Source organism: Vombatus ursinus, unplaced genomic scaffold (genome assembly GCF_900497805.2).
Source record: "Vombatus ursinus unplaced genomic scaffold, bare-nosed wombat genome assembly UNPS02014809.1, whole genome shotgun sequence".
Classification (NCBI taxonomy): Eukaryota; Metazoa; Chordata; class Mammalia; order Diprotodontia; family Vombatidae; genus Vombatus; species Vombatus ursinus.
In genome coordinates, this window is record NW_020954587.1 from 19567709 (window position 1) to 19588036 (window position 20328).

Here is a 20328-nt window from a genome sequence, read left to right on the forward strand (position 1 = left end):
AATAAACATGAGAAGGAGGTGGGAGAGGAACCCCATAAAAATGATACAAATATAACAGAATACATATAAATACTTGAATTTACAGATTAAATTTTAAGTGAAATTTTTTAAAAAGTAACAATATTTTAATTTGAAAGATAAATTTAAAGTAACAGGAGTTTTCTCTCTTCTATTCAGATGTAATACTAGCATATATACTTTTACTACTAGTTTCTAGAGGTTCCTGAGAGCAATGAGGTTGGGAATAGGAAAATGAAAGCCCAGTCAGTTACTTATGAATTGCCAATCATAAATAAAAACAAACATAAGCAGGGCTTATAAATCCTATACTCTTTAATTAGGGGAGGTAGCATCAATGACCTTTAAGGGGTCCCTGCCTCATTTATAATCCCATGATCCTAAATCAGCAGCAACTGACTCAAATAGCATGCATCACTGCAGTAGAAAGAGCTCTGACTCTGGAGTCAGAGGAACTTTGTTTAAACCCCACTTCTTATCCTTACCATCTATGTGGCCTTGGTCAAGTCACTTAAATTCAGTTTCCTCAGTAGGAGGGAGACTAGATAATCTCTGAGGTTCCTTTTGACTCTGATTGTTTGTAAAACTTACCAGTACTCATCTACTGCACTGCTACTACAGAAATTTTTGTTACTTTTCAAAGATTTGATATTCTGATAACATTTATCTCAACAAAGGACAAGCAGCCTCACGTAGGCTACAGAGCAATAATTTTGAGATCTCTGGTCTAAATTGTTATTTGCAAAGAGTTCTCTGAAACTGTGTATTTATGAAGTTGTAGGAAACTAAATGATTATTCATAAAAAATAGAAACACTCTATATCAAAATGCAGGAAGGGATCAAATTTCCCAAATTCTGGGGTTCTATTATTACTAAAACCACCAATGTGCTTTGAAAGAAATGACCATTTTGAGTGAGTTTACCTTCAAATTCTGATATTGATAATAGTCACGATATTTCGACGCTAATCTCAATACCTTGTTTTCTTCACTGGTTTCCATAAAATTAAGAAAACCATAATGTAAAGGTCTTGGAGAATTACAACCTGAAGATAACCTAGGAGAAAAAAAAACTAATGTTTTAATGCTGCTGATTATGATATATTATATTTAAAACCCTCCAAATAAACACATGACAGCAGAGATAGATACTGAATTTTAAAACATAAAACAGTGTTAATGTTAATATGGGCCTGAAGGAATGATAAGTAACTTTAAATCCATGGATGTACCCTTTTATAGACAAACTGTGTGACACTTGATATTAAATTCATAACTTACATTTAGAAAAGTTCAAGAAAAGCCTTTTGTATATAAGTTAAAGGTAATTGCATCTTCATCTTTTAACCACTATAGCTACCATTTTCAGTGTGTAAATCAAAATGACAAAATTTAACTGAAGTTACAAATAACCAAAATGTGGGAATAACTGACAAATTATCACAATTAATTTTAAAATATTTACCTGAACTATAATCAGTATTTAAGGAAACAAAGTATTTGTTGCTTATTTTGACTGTTTCATAGCAAGGAAAGGCAATTAAGCAATTAGCTAAGTAGTCATGTAACAACATAAAACAATATTTAATCAAAAAATTTATCTTGCCAAAAGGCAATCAAACTATCCAGACCCTTTGATCCAACAACACCACTACCAGATCTGCATCCCAAAGAGATTTTTTTTTAAAAAAGGGGATTACCTGTACAAAAACATTTATAGCAGCTCTTTTTATGGTGGCAAAGAATTGAAAATTGAGAGGATGCCCATCATTTGGGGAATGACTGAAAAGGTTATGGTATATGAATGTAATGGAATACTATCGTGCTAAAAGAAATGACAAGTAGGCAGACTTCCAAAAAACCTGTACTTTCATGAACTGATGCAAAATGAAGTGAGCAGAACCAGTAGACCATTGTACACAGTAACAGCAATACTCTACAATGATCAACTATGAATGATTTAGCTATATTCAGCAATACAATAATCCAAGACAATTCCAAAGTATTCATGATGAAAAAATGATGTCCACATCCAGAGAAAGAACTAATGGAATCTGAATACAGATTAAAGCATACTATTTTCCACTTTCCCTATTTTTTTTCTTTTGGTATGTTTCTTCTTTCCCAACATACTAACACAGAAATGCATTTTACATGACTGCACATATATAACCTATATGAAATTGCTTACTGTCTTAGGAAGGGGGAAGGTGAAGGAGAAAGTGATAAAATTTGAAACTCAAAATTTTTAAAAAATGAATGTAAAAATTGTCTTTCTATGTAAATGGGGGGGGAAATAAAATAATACACAAACTGAAAAAAAAATTATCTGGACCCCGCTATTCTCCCCAATGTAACAAACAACAATAGTTCTCATTTATAAAGGACTTTAAAGTTTATGAAGTGCTTTCTTTACAATACCCCAGTAGGTCAGGGTAGGCAGTGAAAATGCTATTATTCTCATCCTGTAGATAAGGAAACTAAGGCTTAGTAAGGAAGTTAAATTATTTTTGCTGTGGTCACACAGGTTTTAGTAAGCATCAGAGGTAGATGAGGAAGTCAGATTTCCTCACATTCTTCCACAGGGCCTCCAACATTGATTTACTTCTGGCAGGGCAGAAGGTGAAGGAAGACAATCATTCTCACTTAAATTGCCCTCCCCTGGTCTGGTACACAGTCCCAGGATTTTCTCCAAAAAAAAAAAGAGAGACAAAAAATAAGAATAAAGACTCTGCCCACTACTACTTGGAATCAAGAAACAAAGTTATAAATGTCAAAGCGGTGGAAAACATTGCTCCAAACATTTCTCCATACGGTTGACTAAATATCATAAGTATTTTTGCTACTCCCAACTTGATATTTCATTTTATTTTAAGAAGGAAAAATAAATACAAAATAATGCTTATCCCCTCCTCTGACTGATTATAATGTTGGGTTTTATATTCCTTTGATGTAATTGTCTTGTAATGTTGTGTATCATATCTATCTATGTTGTTATTTTATTTCTCTGGCTAGGCTGTCAGCAACTTGAAGGAAAGGGCGATCATAATCTTACATCTCTCCATAACACTTAGCACAGTGTTAAACACATAGCAGGTGCTTAAAAGATGTTTGATGACTTGATTAGTTGAGATGAGCTGGGGATTTTCAAAGCAAACAATTTTTTTTTAACTTTATTTTTGGCTAGGCAATGGGGTTAAGTGACTTGCCCAGGGTCACACAGCTAGTAAGTGTTATGTGTCTGAGGCCAAATTTGAACTCAGATGTTCGTGACTCCAGAGTCTGTGCTCTATCCACTGAGCCACCTACCTGCCCCAAAAGCAAACAATTTTTTAAAGAGAGATAGAAAAATATAAATAAAAAGATGATTTAAATAAAGAAATAAAATAAACCTGTACAACTCTATTGTCCTTGCTTCTAGTTACTAAAAGTCACTAGTGGCTCTTAGAGCAACTGACCACAGCAATTCTATACAATTACTAATGATCTAGTATCAACTTACCTTTTTCCATAAAATGATTTTCTTATTTGATGATTACCATGTTTTGAACCTTTAAAAATTAATTACAAAATTCATCAGTGTAATAACATCACTTCTTCTTGTTTATTTTAATTGCCAAAATTAACATACTTCATCCTTTATTTTAATGGTTATATGAGCAATTTCAGGTTTATAAAAGATTTGAAACAGAAAACTACACATACTTAGTATAACTGGTAGCTAAATGAAACATAGTCATACAACCTAGCTCTATCTGGCATAATAAATATACTGGGTTTCTAAGGGAATTCCACCAGTGTAAATCATAGACCTCTATAAGGTAGGTAAGTCTCAGTGAACTGTCTGAGGTGCAGAGAGGACACATGACTTGCTCCGGGTCAAACAGGTGTTAAGTGTCAGAGGTTAGATTTGAACACTTACTGCAAGTCCAACATTCTATACACTACAACAGGAGTGGGGAACCTGCACTATACCATGTTCCCTCTACTGTAAATATTCGAAGTAAAAAAGAAAATATTGCACTACATTACTTAAAAGTACCTCGTAACTCCTCCACTTGTTTTTGTAATTTTATGTTCTGTTGAGTAAGATCCTTCATTCCATCAGGGTAGTTTCTGCAAAGATGTTGAGCTCTCTCATTTGCTTCTAGTGCCCAGGCATGCTCCCCCAACATTGAGAGAGCATCACAAAAACGATAATGGCCCTGTTATGTAAAGACAAATTCTAATTTTTTTTCAGAAAATATGGTCAAGGTAAAGGGAATAGACAAGAAATAAATATTTTGCTTAAAATTTTTTTAAATGCTGAAAATGTTTTACCTATTTTATCAATGAAAATAAAATAGGTGAGAGATTAATTTTTTCAAGAAACAAAATTACTTAATGAGTTAAGTAAAAAGTATGAAAAATAAGTAAACTGATAAATAACAGAATTAGTCAATTAACTGACAAAATACTGGACGGTCTGGTCACAAAGAATATAATTTGAGGATTTTGTTTTCAGATTTTTTTATACTAAAATACGGCAATAATTCAACTGTTTTGTTTTAAAGAACAGTAAACTATATCTATGACTTTGGACCAAAATGAATTTTAAAACTCACATAATAAACTAGGGGGAAAAGTTTCAGGAAATTATAGACTTTGTCAATAACGTAGGATGGCTCTACAAAGAATCTTTAATCTCTATGATAAGTACTTTTTTTGGGGGGTGGGGGAGGAGGAGGTTCTGTCATACAACTCCAAGTTTAAAGATATTACTAATAAATTCAGTGACATCAACTTTATCAATTCAACAAACAGTTTAACCAATATTTCTACTATATACAAATCACTGTCCTTGGTTCTGAGAGTAAAGACAAAAATGAAAGTCTTTACCTTCAAGGAGCTTACATTCTATTTAACAGGATACACTTTACATACAGATAGATAAACACAAAGTAACTTCAGGAGTCAGAGTACCACGCTGGGGCTCTGAAACTGGGGATCAAGAAGGGCTTCTAGTAGGAGGCAGAAATCGAATTCATCTTTGAAGTAAGCAAGGATTCTAAGAGGCAGAAACGCGGAAGGAGCATACTGAAGGCACAGGGTACAGTTTACCCAAAAGTATTATGATGGACGATGAAATGCTAAGTTAAAGGAACAGCCAGCTAATAGGCCAGCGTGACCTGCATACAGATTACATATTGGGGAATATAATAAATCTGGAATCACTAAGCAAGAGCCTGAACGTGGAGGACTTTAAATGCCAGGCTGAAGACATTTGCTTTCATACTAGAAACAATGAGAAGAAAGAATTACAGGGACTGAATTCTTAACCAAACAAGAATAAAAGTGATTAAAAAAGATAAAATTGCTAATTTCAATTATGAAAAATGGAAAAGCTTTTGTAACCAAGATAAGCAGGGAAGTGGTTACCTGGGGAAAATAGCTTTGTACCAAATATCTCTGATAAAGGTTTACTATTGAAGACAACTAACAGAAATATTGAAGACCAAAAGTCATGCTGCAATAGGTAATTAGTCAAAGGATAGGAACAAGCAGTTGATAGGACCACAGGTCCAGAGCTGTAAAGAACCTCAGGCCATCTAATCCAATCCTCCTCATTTTATAGATGAGGAAACTAAGACTCTGGGAGATGAAGTTACTTCCCAAAGGTCACACAGGAAATGAGCCTCAGAGGCAGGATTTGAACCCAGGTCCCCCCAGTTCCACAGCTAGGTTCTCAAAAGGAAAATTACAAAGTAATAACAACAGTTGTATAAATGAATGCTCCAAATTATGAATAAAAAATATGAATCAAGACAAACCTGCTATTTCAAGTTATAGCCAGTAATTTGGGTAAAAATGACAAAAGAAGGTAACAACTAATGTTGGAGAAATTGTAGAAAGGCAGGAATACAAATGCATTGTTGGTGAAACTGTGAATTATTCAATCATTCTGTAAAATATTTTGGAATTTTTCAAAGAGAATGATGAAGACATCAATACCTTTTGAGGAAAAGATTCTATTGCTAGACATATACTCCAAGGAGGTCAATGGTAAAAATAAAGACTCCATCGAAACCAAAATATGTAGATGAACATCACAGATTTATTAGCAGTGATACAAGTTGTAGTATATGAATTAATAGAATGTTACTGTGCTACAAGAAAGATGAAGACATATAAACTGATATAAAGTGAACAGAGTCAGGAAAACAATATATACAATCGATGCAACAGTGTAAAAGTATAAAACAATACCAACAACACATACAAAAATATAATTATCAAGCTTGGAGCCAAAGAAGAGCCATAAGAAGGCACATGTTCTTTCCCCTTCAATAGAAAGAGGGCACATTATGTGTAACACTGCATAACAGGTGGGAGCCTATGGGTGTAGAACGTTGCATTAGTGTCAATTTTTTTTAAAGCATTGGTTGGTTTTGCTGTACATTTTTCCTCCTCTCATTCTTTATTATAAAGGATGGATTTCTAGAAGGTAGAGAGGGTAGCAATTATGCATTAAGAAATATAAGTGGTATTAAAAAGTTGTTTAAAACTTATTTTAAAATGAAAATTAGGTGAAAAAGAATTCACACCCAAGTCATAACTATGAAAGGTATAGGAACTCATTCTCTTATTTTCTTTTTTAATGTCATGACCTTTAATATTCAGGTCACTTTTGTTTTAGTACATCATAGTACATGGTATAAGATGTTGGACTAAATCTAATTCTTGTCAGGTTGCATTCCAGTCTTTTCATTTCTTGCCAAATTTCTTTCAATTCTCGACAAATAAGGAGTTTTTTCTATGTAATTTATGCTTTGTAATTTATAAACTGCATTTAAAAAAATATATATTTAATTTTTTGTTTTTACAGCTCCTATATTTCTCCCCATATCCTCCCTCCCTCCCAGAGTCATTCCTTATAGAATTTTTAAAAGCAAAAAATTTCATCAAAAACAATCAAAATATCAAAAGTCTAAAATTACATGCAATATTCCACACCCATTTATCCTCAATTTTTCAAAGGGGGGTGGGGGAGCATCTTTTTCTCTTCTTAGAGGCCAAACTTGTTCTTTTATAACTTTGCAACATTTAATCTCTCATTTGCTGGTTGCTGTTCTTTCCATTTACACCGTTGCATGAATTGTTTTCCTAGCTCTGCTTTACATTGCTTCAGTCCTATAAACTTTCCAGTTTCTTTGGATTCATGTTTATTGTTTCTTACAACACAGTAATATTATATTGCATTTATGTACCACAATTTGTTTAGTTATTCTCCTCTTGATGGGCATCTACTATAATTCCAGTTCTTCTCTAGCACAAAAAGGGCTGCTATCGATATTTTTGGATAGACTTCCTTTCTTCGTCTCATTTGAATTTATGCCTAACAGTGGAATCTCTGGGGTAAAAGGGTATGAACATTTTTATCACTCTACAAAAAATTCAAATTGCTTTCTAGAACAGCTGTACCAATTCAGAACTCCACCAGCAATAATTCAGTGTTTCTGACTTTCCATAATCCCTGTAACATTGACTATTTTCACGTTTTGTCATTTTTGCCAATTTACTGAGCATAAGGATGAAACCTGAGGGTTGTTCTAATTTTTATATCTATTAGTCCTTTGAAGTATTCTCTCATACAGTTCTTTGCAATTCTTTTAAAAACTATTTGTTCATATACTCCTACCATTTCTCTACTGGGGGAAAGTGTTTTGGTCTTATGTATTTCTGTTACTTATCTAAATATTCTGGATGTCAGATATTTATCAGAAACACGAGAAAGATTCCCCCCATCTCTTCCCCCCCCATTACTGGCTTCCTTCTTATTTAATTTTTATCATGTAAAAACTGTTCAATTTCCTATAATTAAAATTATCTATTTGCTCTTTTGTAACTGCCTCTACCCCACATTTGGTTAAAAATCCATCTCCTAGCCATACCTGTGAAAAGATATGTGATTTGTTTCTCCTCTAATTACCTTATCAATCAATCAATCCAATTATTATTGTCAAGGGTATCACCATCCTGCCAGTCACCCAGGCTTGAAATTAGGTATCACTCTCCACTCTTCATTCTCTTTCATTCCCCATATCCAATCTATTGATTGCCATCCTGCTGATTCTACCTTCATAATATCTCTTGCATACGTTCTCTTCTCTCCTCTCCCACTGTCATCACCCTGATGTAGGCCCTCATCACTCCACCTGGACTAGTCTGCAGCTTGGTCTCCTCCTCCCTCAAGGCCCTCTCCATTCCACTCCATCCTCCAACAGCTGTCAAACTGATCTTCCTGAAGTGCAGGTCTGACCATGTCACCACTACCACTGACCACTTCTCAATAAAATCTAGCGTCTCCCAATCATTCCTAGGATCACATATAAAGCCCTCATAATCACACATCTTCTTAAATTTTATTCCCTTCTACATACTCTATGATCCCGTGAAACTTCACTGTTCCTCACAAGCCACTCACTCCTATCTCCTGACTTGCAGAATTTTCACTGGCTTCACAGCCCCACGCCTGGTATACTCTCCCTCTTTGTCTCAACCTCCTGGCTCCCTTAAAGCCTCAGCTGAGTTCCCACCTTCAATAAGAAGCCTTTCCAGGTACTCCTTCATGTTCGTTCCTTCTCTCTGAGATTTTACTCCAATTTACTCCATATGTATCCGTCATCTGTACTTTGTCTTCCCCATAAGAACACCAGGTCCTTGAGGGCAGCAGTATTTTTGACTTACTTTGTATTTCCAATGTTTGGCACAGTGTCTAACACATAGTAAGCCCTTAATAAATGCTTTTTGACTGAAATTCTAGATAATTCACTATTCCAACTCAATGTCATTATAATTTTGTCTAGTTCTGTCAAGTATTCCCTTCAGCAATTTGATAATACAAAAACCGAGATTTAATTTTAGAAGTATTACAATCTTCATTGTACTGACACAGTCCTGTCCTGAGCACAATATTCCTTCAGCTATATAAGTTATTCTTTATTTCTTTAAGGAATATTTTGTAAATAATCTATTAAGTAACGTGTTTTGGTATATGGACTCCTAGATTTGTAAGTAGGTTATTTTAAATGGCAATTCCCTTCCAATTACTGCCTCCTGGATTCTTATTATAAATATAGGTTGTGTGTTTTCTGTGTGTGTGTGTGTGTGTGTGTGTGTGCGTATAATTATTTTGTAGCCTGAAATGCTGCAGAATTTTCTCAATTAGTTTCTTTGCCAATTAACTAGGATTTTCTTTTCTTTAAAAAAAATTTTTTTTTAAATTTTGGAGGCAATGGGGGTTAAGTGACTTGCCCAGGGTCACACAGCTAGCTAGTAAGTGTCTAAGGCTGGAGTCCTCCTGACTCTAGGGTCGGTGCTCTATCCACTGCACCACCTAACTGCCCCCTTAATTAGAATTTTCAAAGAAAACCATCAGCAAATAAGAAAATTCATGTCTTTTCTTTACTGTTCTAATTTCTTTCCCTTACTTTATTACTATTACAGACATTTCTAGAAAGACATCAAATAATAGGGGAGAGGAGACATCTTTGCTTTGTGCCTGTATTTACTGGGGGAGCTCCAGTTTCTCTCCATTGCATTTGATTTCAGATGCATTACTGCAGACATTGTGTATATTGTTTCTGACTTCATCAGATCCTGTTGTGTTGAACAGTGAAAACCATTTGACCCCAGCTTCCCAGGACATTAAGTATTCCAAGGCTAATAAACCCGGAGACTAAGTATTAACTCTTTTCAACCTCTTCCTGGAATGACAGCAGTAGGGTTGTCTCCTACTTCCCTGACCCTCATTCTTTATCGGGGAAATTAGAAAAAAATCCTCACTTTGCCAATCCTATAGACAAACGGGCAAGTTTTCCATTTGGATCTTACTAGTTCTTTGTCTCAAACTATTCATCTATTTTAACCAGAGCACAGATACCATCCCCCAACTGTGTGCTGCTCACTGCTAGCATGGGGGCCATATATTAAGACTGTCTCTGCTACCATCTGTTCTCCTCCTTCCCTTTTGAATAGTAAGTTTGGTAAAGTTATCTTTGTGTGCCAGTCGTTCTTCATTTACACAGGCCTGTCCTATAATAAGTCTATGTTTCTGTGTCTTCATCATGCCATTTCTTATAATATGAAAACACTCCATTAAATAAATGCATCAAAATTTGTTTAGACATTCCCTAACTGATGGCACCCATTTTGTTTCTAATTTTTTTTTGCTAGCACAAAAAGTGTTACTATATACATTTTCTTGCATTTAGAAGCTTTCTCTCCCTATCAATGACCTTCTGAGGTATATGTCTAATAGTGTAATCTCTGAGCAAGGTTTTTACAAATATTTTAGTAATTTTATTTGCATAATTCCAAACTGCTTTCCAAAACAGCTATACTGATTCACAGCTCCATGAAGTCACTGGGGAACCTATCTTTCCACAACAACTCCAACATTGATTACTCCCACTTTTTTTCAATTTTGCCAATTCAAGGGGTATGAAGTGAAACCTCAGAAATGGTTTTGATTTGTATTTTTGAAATTTTATTAGTGAATTAGAGAATTATTTCATATAGTTATTAAGAGTATGCAATTCTTTTGACAACTGTTAATTCATATCCTTTGACTACTTATCCATTCAGGAAAGGCTATTGTTTCCTATCTTTCATAAAACTCTTATCTGAGAAATATGATACAAAGATTTTTTTCCCCACTCAAACACTTTCCTTCTTAACCTAAATACATTAATTTTGTCTATATAGAAGCTTTTCAATTTTAAGCTACTAATTCATCAGGCTGTTACTTCCTTAGACTTCTTCTTGTCTTGGCCTGCTGAGAAAGATGTAGCTACTTTACCTTTTATGTATGATTTTTAGCTGGGGGAATTTTGAGTTGGTAAAGATTAGAGAAAATGTCTATCTTCCATCTTGTTAGTCATGTGACCTAGAAATATATACTCCACATTTTCAACTTGATTTTCTTCCTCTTGAAATCTTTGGTGTTTCAACCTTTTTTCTTTGTACTATCCTGTCACTTTATGAATGCTGCCCCTTTGACAGTAGGTGCTCCCCAAGAGCTAGACTATAATACTACCTCAGTCTCTTCACATATTACAGGATTAACTTTTCACTGGCCTTGCTCCCTGCCTTAAGTAGCTTCTGAGAAGACAGTACTGGCCCCAGATAGATTTTAATTCCCTTCAGGCCTACTGCAACCACTGTCACTATCACTTTGTCCCAGTTCCCTGTCTAGCTCTTATACTTTACTTTTGTGGCTAATTAGCATCTGATGCATTTTGTAGGGTTGTAGGAAGGTAGAGTGGGTGTTCTGGATAGAGTATCTTCAACCTTAGGATTTTCTAACCTACTGGCCAAACTAGGTTGAAAAAAGTCTGATTCCCTTCTCTGCTCCTGACATAGCTCTGCAGAATCAATGATCTCATGCCAGCAAAGTCTCTTTCGCAAGAGGAAAATACTTGTGTGGGTGCCCATGGGGTGATTTGTGCCTCTCTGTCACAGTGTAGAGGGAGGTAAAAGGTTACTGAGTGACTGCATTAAGGTTTATAACTATCATCATGAGATTACAGTTCTTTAGACAGACAGGTGATCTGAATTCTATAAGAGTTCTTTAAAGAGCAGAGCAAAGTAGGATTCTCTATTAAGGATCTAACACCGTCAAGAACCAGACATTCTAATAATCTTTTCTTTTAGAAGCTGTCTTGAGAAACAACATGAAATCCAAGTTTTCTTATCAGAAAACCAAAAACTGGTCACTCACAGGTCTTCTCTTCCTTTAGCTGACAAATTTACGGCCTGAACAATGTAATCTGCACAGCTCATCTACTTGGTAGCATGCTTCCTTTAGATGGTGTCTATTTTGTTTTATCCTTAAAGCATCATACAAAGTAATACATTTAAGATACTTTAAATCATTCTGGAAGTAGACAAAGATTATCAACGTTATTTTTAGAAACTGATGGAGCAGGCAGATATAGTAGGGTCATCCAGTGAGACAAAAATCCCATAGAATCAAAATTATTTTCTCCCCCCACGAAGATCTCCAAGATGAACACGTTGTAGTAACATAGACAGGGGAATTCATCGTACTAGATTCACTATTAAAGGCTAAGTCAGTTGGCCTGAGACTCAAAAGATGTAAGTTGAGATTAGCCACCAATTCCCCTCTTCCTTCTCCCCTTAATCTTCCCTTCATCCTGCCCTGTGAAGGCTTGGAATCAGGGTCTATGAGGGAAAGGAGGCAGAACCACACAGGAGGACAAGGGGCACATTAACATTTCTTACTATATACTCAATGAGAAGCACATCCTCACTGAATGGAACAGCAAATAGAATTATCTGCACTACTTAAACTTGTTTCTTCCCCCACTTCCATTTTTAAAAAAATAAAGCCCTACTATACTTGAATTTAAGTTAAATGTGAGTAGGATGTGACTCCATTCTCCATCAAAGGGTGAAACTAATTCCTAGACATCATCAGGTCTACATGCTGACATCACAATAGTACCTGTTTTCATTTTCCTAGCCATGAGGAATCAGCCATTAAGAACCAAGATTTGAACACTTTCCTAATGTAGAAAGAAACACCCCTTCACACAAAGTGTTGTGCTGAAAATTACAGCATAGACATTGGAAGATAACTCTTACTACAAATGATACTATATTTTATATTTATTTCATAGCCCTCCCACAGTATGCAGCATACAGTATGCATATAGAAGTGCTTTCTAAATAGCTGTTGATTAATTAATATCATAATTATTCCCATTCTGTAGGATAGAATAAGACATCATTTAAAACTTAAACCACTGGCAGAAAATTCCAAGGGGGAAAAGAACAAAAAATGTCCCCATAAACTGCAGGCCTCCTGTATCAGTTTCAAATCATAATCAATCTCATCATGGATTTTTTTTTACCTCTTTGAGTAAAAGTTAAAGAAAGAATTAAATGTTATCTATTTTAAAGTTTAAAATAGTTTTCAGTGAAACATCCTTTGGGGAGAAAAAAACTTCTCTGATTATATGTAATATAATTGATCATAATAATTATTTACTCAGTACCAACTGTAGTTAGTACCAAGTATATCTCAAATGTCTATTTTTTAACAGTAATTATCTATGCAAATGTTTTATAATCATGAGAGCATACCACAGAACCTTCTTACAAGGCAAAAAATTAATGCTAACTTTTTTTGTCCTAAAACGATGATTTAATAGATATAAGGAACTCTGAGTGAGTAAGTAGTTCTAGCTTCTACTAATGCAAAATATGTAGTTTATACCTTACAACACTGATTGTGGGCACTGAGATGCTAAGTGAAACATCTTGGGTAACAGATCAGTATATGTCAGAGGAGGGGCTTTGCTCTATTTCTTTTGGACTCCAGAGTCAGTTCACTATCCACTATTCCATGTTGCCTCTTCTTGTTTAGAAGAACCTAAATCTGATAGCAAGCAAGCTGCATAAGGTAACAAGGGAACAGGAAAGGCTAGTTACTCTTTTATGAATTAATAATAGATATTATCAAAACACTAATGATAACAAGAATAAAAATTTATATTTTTTATCCTAACATCTAGTCTTGGGTTTTATCTCACTGTCTCTAAAGATTATACTGTTCCAAAAAACAAGAGTAAAGCAAAATACAAATAATTATAAAATCTGATTTAAATACCTGTTAGGTAAAACAAAACCATGAAGTGATACATACATACATACATTACACACACACACACACACACACACAGGCATATACATATATGTATAGCATGTTTAATTTTTATACAGTTATTTTGCACAAGGTGCTTACTAAAAGAAGCAACACATAAGATACTAACCTTTGGCCAATTGTATTTCAGGATAGTGGCCCTCTTTCCATCACCAAGTGCACTCCTAAAAAAAAGAAATAAAAAACTTGTTTTATAACATCTACTGTGAAGTACAAATTGTTTCAGGCAAAAAGTTTCAGACACATTGTCTGCTGCAATCTTACTCATGAGTATACTTTATGCCCTGAAATCATTAAGAATTTTTGATCTTTAATACAATATAAAAACACCAATCACATAATTGTCTCTTTCTATCCTTAAACAAAGATATTTTTCTGCTAAAAAATGGCAGCATTCTGAGAGGTTATCTCTACATTTCATTTCAACTAAGCTTATTAACCACCAACAGTAAGGTACTAAGAACACAAAGTTAAAAAATAATTAAGAACCTGAGAAGTCATAGACTATGATAAAGCACACAACTGTTGGAGGGATGGGGGGGGTTTGCAGTGCCTACTGCAGCAGTAATCCTTGTCTGGGAAGAACCTATGATATCTAGCAAAGAATTAGAGAGGGATGAATAGTGATTAAACAATTTACTCATGGGCAAGTCAGTTAACCCTGATTGCCTCACCAAAAAGCAAAATAAATAAACAAACAAATAAATAAATGATAATTTACTCCTTTTTGTTTTCTGCTACATGGTTATCCTACTAGGACAAAACTAGAAGCAAATCATAATTTTACTGGGTGGGAGAGGCATAACCTGCAACAATTTAAAAAAAAAAGGTGAGTTCCAAAAATACCCTTTAAGCACTGCAAAATGCTAATGTTAATATTAATTACAGCTAACTCCAACCCTAATCATAACCAACCCCAATCCTAATATCACAGGACAAACTAATATTTACTCAGCTATAAAAACTGAACCTTTAAAATTCCAAAATGAACTTCTAATAACTAATAACTAAATTATTTTTTCACATATAACCCAAACCCTCAAAATTCCCAGGAGAAAATGGACTTTTACTTCAATAATAAACTTTGAACATAACCTGGGCAAGTTTTGAAAATTTCTACTAAATTAATTTCCGTTTATCTGGAACACAAAACTGAGTTGCTTGGCTACCCTGGTCTCAAAAGAGCATGGTGGAAAAAACAGACAAGTCACTTTAAATCTATTCTAATAGTGCTAATGTTACTAAGTTGTTTTTCAATAGTGTCCAACTCTCCATGACCCCATTTGGCGCTTTCTTGACAGAGATACCAGAGTGGTTTGCCATTTCTTTCTCCAGTTCATTCTACAGATGAGGAACTGAAGCTAGCAGGGTCAAGTGACTTGCTTAGGGTCACAGAGCTAGTAAGTGTCTGAGGCTGAATTTGAACTCATGAAGATGAGTCTTCCTGATTCCCAGCCCAGTGCTGTATCCACTGTGCCACTAGCTATCCATCTAATGCTGCTTACCAGTTGGAAAAATAACTTGTCAGGTGGGAAATTACATAAGGGAATATTATATCAATAATGAAATAGTGAAAATAATCAAATAAGTACCAGAAAGGATGTGATTGCAGTTAGTAAAAAATTTTAGTGATTTCTAAAGTATATCTACCTGACATTCTGATCTATATAAACCTCTCTTTCTACAATTTTCATTTTCTCTTGAACAATATAATAACATCACACAGGAAAAAAAAACAACCCCAAAACCCTCAGTATTATAAAGGGTATACGGGATGTATCCAACAGTATCAGAGACTGACTATGAACACTTCACAAGCCACTATATAGGCTTTGTATTTAACTGTTTTCATAAACTGATCACACACTAGTACAATTCAAAGTCCAAACTGAGAATTTTAAAGTTAGTTGAACAAATAGTCGATTCAATTCACTCATGCTGGTTCTGAAATACATACATCTACACACATATAGATGTATCTATAAATACAGACACAATAAAGGATAACAACCAACCAACCAATCTTGCTAATCATAACATATGTCAATTTCTACCTATCTTCTGCAATTCTGTTTGTGTTTTTCCATAAGTTTGCCAAAGGAGGTTCACCCAAAATTTGTGGAGACCTTTCTTCCTCTTCGTAGTCCAACAACACCACAGATCACTTAGCTCTCCACCTGTGCCTGTCATCCTTCACCCTTGCCAGGCAAATAATCTATCTTCTTTTTTCTATCCTACATTTCCCTGATGAAGATTCTTCTTTAAAATTCCTCACTGGCTACCCATTTAAACCAGATCAATCAATCAATCAATCAACAAGTATTTATTATGTACCTGCTGTATGCCAGACTCAGTGCCAGGTGCTAAATATATAAATACAATAAAGGAAACAATCCCTATCTACTCTCAATGAGCTTATATTCTAAAGGGAGACTACAAATAATAATAGCTAACATTTATATATTTAGCTTACTCTGTGCCAGGCACTGGGCTAAGTGTTTTACAATTATTATCTCATTTGATTATCACAGCAACCCACAGAGGTAGGTGCTATTATTATCCCCATTTAACAGATGAGGAAACTAAGAAAAACAAACAAGTGATTTGCCCAAGGTCACACTACTAGGAAATATCAGAGGCTGGATTTGAACTCAGGCCTTCCTAACTCCAGTCCTATCTTAAGAAAGGGGGCACAAATAGTTGAGGGGTTTAAGAAAGGCTTTATTTAGAAGATGGTACTTGAATTATACCCTGAAGGAAGACAGAAATTCTCTAAAGCAGAGATGAGGAGGTAGAGTATATCAGTGCAAAGGCCTAAAGAAGGTAGTTGGAGTGTCATGTGTGAGAAACAGAAAGAAGACAGTTTGGCTGGCTGGTAGAGTATGGGAGAGAGAAAAAAAATATTCACTGAGGGTAAAAAAATAGGCTGATGACAGGTGGTGAAGGATTTTACCATAGAGGATTTTATATTTGATTACAGAGCCAACAGGGTACCAGGGGAGGTTGGAGTGGGGAAGTGATGTGGTCAGATGCAACTTAAGGAAATTCATTTTGAGAGCATGATGGAGTATTGACTAAAGTAGGGATAGACTTAAGGCCAATTAGGAAGTTGTTGAAATAATCTGGGCAAGAGGTGATAAGGCCCCACCCAAGAAGGTGGCTGTGTGAGTAGACCTAAGAGGCCAGGTGTGAGATAGCGTGGAGATGAAAACAGTCAGGATGTTGCAAGTGAAAGGATATGTGGCATTTGGAAGGCTGAAGAGAAAAGGGTAATACCAATGCTATACATGTGGGAGACTGAAATAAATAGCTCAGTTTGGAAGTGGGCAAGGTGGGAGGGAAAAACAAACTTAAGTTTTAGATATATTTAATTTGGGTGGGTGAAAAGTAGAACCTACAAGTATGGATAAAAGGGGTGGGTAGGGGCCGGGGGCTGGCTTTAGTGAACCTCACTCAATCTGAATGGATAAAGGAGGGCTGAATACACATATACATGCTCTGGCTACCATCTCTTTACTTAGCAACTAAGTCAAGTGCTGTTGACCATGATGCTTCTAAGTTTCTTTTGGTCTCCTCACTATGGTAACAGATTTACATAGGTTCAAATGCTGTATCAAATGATTATTATTATTGTTAATGATATAATATTTTTAGTCCATTTACCTACTTATCATTATCATTAACTAAATCAAATAGGTCAAAACTGAGGTTGTTTCAACCGCATATTACCTTTTTAACAAATCAGTGGTCTGACCATACAGACAGTTGATTCAGGGATGACTCACATTAATATCAAGTCTTTTCCTGCTAAACTATAATCAATTTCATTATTTTTTGTGATGTTGTTTAATGCTAACCATATCCATCACCTATCAATTCTTTTCTTAAAAAAAAGTATTAATGATATGGAGAGTCCTAAGGCTTCTGGGTAGTCTACAACTCACTGGCCTCTGTCATTACTAATTCCTGACCCATATTTTCCAGGGTATTTCCCACCATCTTCATGTATTCTACTCTTTGTAATGAAGTCACTGAATATCAAAGTACATGGTAATTTAATTTGGAGGGTCTTACTGGGTTCTGTACAGTATTTTTCTACATATTCATCCTTTGCAACAGATGCCAGTACATGAACTGTAATTAATGTGCAGTGGCATCATTTTTCCAAATGTTCATATGAGCAATGGAAATGAAGATGAGCAAATGTCCTATGAAGCAGTATTTGTTATAGCCTTTGGGCATACAATAAAATGAATTCCATTAACTCAGTCACTCCGAGTAACACCCATGAGCCATCCTTCTGTTTAGCTGAAACTTTCTGTTTTCTTCTGGTTACCCACTCCCTAAAATAAGTAAATTACTTGGTTTCTTTTACCTTCTAATAATTAATAGTACTTTCTTGTGCTTTAAAAAAAGGTAAGCAAAAAATAACTCAACAAAAAAAGCAAATAATGTTCTTTTATGGCTATAGGAGAGATTTAAGTCATATAAACATCTAAATTTGAAGTTTAAAGCAGATTTTTCTATGTGCCTATAATATGCAAGTTAGCATAAATATGTTACTTTTTTAGGGATTGTAACAAACATCTAAGAATACTTACTTGAATTGACCAGTACGAAGGAAACAAAGGGCTCGGTTGCTATAAAGAAGATGATTTTCAGGTCTTTAAAAAAAAAATACACAGAGTATTAGTCAAGCATATTACCTGGAAATAACAAACATACAACAAAGGGTGTAATAAAGCCTTTAATGTGCTTTAATGTACTTTATATTTGCTGATAACATTTTCTTCTTTTTTCAACTCAACTCTGATCATTATTTTAACCAAACTAGAAAAGCTGGGATTTTCAATTGTGATTGACAATACTATTTGTTACAGAAAGAAAGTCAACTTTATAAGAACATTACATATTTTCATAATTATTTCCATTTAGTTATAAGTGCTAAGAGAATTACTGACAAATTGGCCACAAAGTGGAATTCTACATATCAAATCCTATTTTTCCATTGACTCTGATGTTATCATTAGAGATGTGGTTGTTCTTGTGAAAAAATAATTGGTCCCACAATGTAAAAAACAGCAAACCTATAAAAGTCATCTGTTCACAGAAAAATGTTTTCCCTGATGCCCTGATTAGTAATATTCAATATGCAATTATATTTTGTGATAAAATATTTAAAGATAATTTAAAATGTGCTGTAACAGCTTAAATGTCTTTAAATAGCTCAAGTTAAATAACTGTACGTTAGATTTTTAAAGTTTTATCTCGGAACAAGCCCCCTTCTAAATATACTAATAGTGAGGAAATGCAACATTTTTTTTACTCAGACCTGGTTTTAGACCCACCTGGTTCTAATTCAGGTTGTTGTGTTTCAGAAATAAATAAGGAAGCAGTTATCATAAAAACAATTTTTTTTAAATAAAGGAATGGAATAAAATAGTTACATCAGCATTTCAAACAAAAGACTAGGTTTGTAACAAACCTTTAGAAACCAAAAATTGGAAAAAGAATTCAGTCTCTAACAAATGCCTCTGGGAAAGCTGAAAAAGGCATTTGAATTGATATTTTACACCATATACTCAAATGAGTTCAAGATGGATGAGAGGCTTAAACATTAAAAAATTCTAGAAAAAATGGGAGAAAATGAAATGAAATATTTATCTTAATGAAGAGAGATGGATTTTTTTTTAGTTCATCAATTAGAAGAAATGTATGGGGACAAGAGAGATATACTTAACTATATTATTTCTGGACAATAAAAAAAAATAAGAAAAAATCATAAAAAGTACTCCTTACCTAAATTCAATTGCTCTGGTATAATATGTGATAGCAGTATCAAACCTCTCCTCTGAGAATTCTTCATTTCCTCTTGTTTTCATAATTTCACCTTCCTGCAAGACCAAAAAGAAAATATACTCAAAAATAAATACATAATTTAAAGAGGGAACATAACATCAATATATATGTTGAATTTTTGCTTTCTTATAAATATACCAGACCCTGACTAGATTTTTACATATATGGATAAAAAAAGTTCTTGATATTATGGTCTCATAAATACGAGGCAGATAGGTTTGGCCAAGTTGTAAAGTATATGAGCATGGTCCCAGCAAAAGTCTAAATCTGTTGTCTGAGGGCTAATCAAATATAAAGAGACATCAATAATGGTTAGCCACAAAATGATGGAATTTTTGGCCACAGCAATTCATAAAATTGTCATTCATGAAAATGGGGTAGCTAGGTGGCACAGTGGATACAGTACTGGCCCTGGAGTCAAGAAGACTTGAATTCAGATCTGGACTTAGATACTAGCTGTGTGACTCTGGGCAAGTCATTTAACCCTGTTTGCCTCAGTTTCCTCATCTGTAAAACGAGGTAGAGAAGGAAATGGCAAAACACTCCAGTATCTTTCCACGAAAACCCCAAACGGGGTCAGGAAGACTTGAACACAACTCATATACATACACACACATACACACACACACACACATTTATGAAATGAAGAATATAAAGTTGACTTCAATTCGCTTGCTTCTAAAAGGAAAGAATGATGAAATGGGAAAAAAATAAGCAAAAGA

At 34.6% G+C, this 20328-nt stretch overlaps 1 protein-coding gene across 7 annotated transcripts in view; it reads right to left on the minus strand.

Moving 5' to 3' along the window:
- TTC3 (tetratricopeptide repeat domain 3) overlaps nt 1–20328 on the minus strand; it is a 145168-nt gene that overhangs the window by 90665 nt on the left and 34175 nt on the right. For 6 of the 7 annotated variants that reach the window (XM_027875434.1, XM_027875436.1, XM_027875438.1 and 3 more), the window contains exons 9-14: nt 19547–19641; nt 18349–18411; nt 13857–13911; nt 4061–4223; nt 3521–3569; nt 943–1075 (exon numbers count right to left, since the gene is read on the minus strand). In XM_027875434.1, the coding sequence (XP_027731235.1) occupies nt 943–1075; nt 3521–3569; nt 4061–4223; nt 13857–13911; nt 18349–18411; nt 19547–19641 (558 nt within the window). The remainder of the gene's footprint in view (nt 1–942; nt 1076–3520; nt 3570–4060; nt 4224–13856; nt 13912–18348; nt 18412–19546; nt 19642–20328) is intronic. The other variant, XM_027875435.1, reaches the window with a different exon arrangement.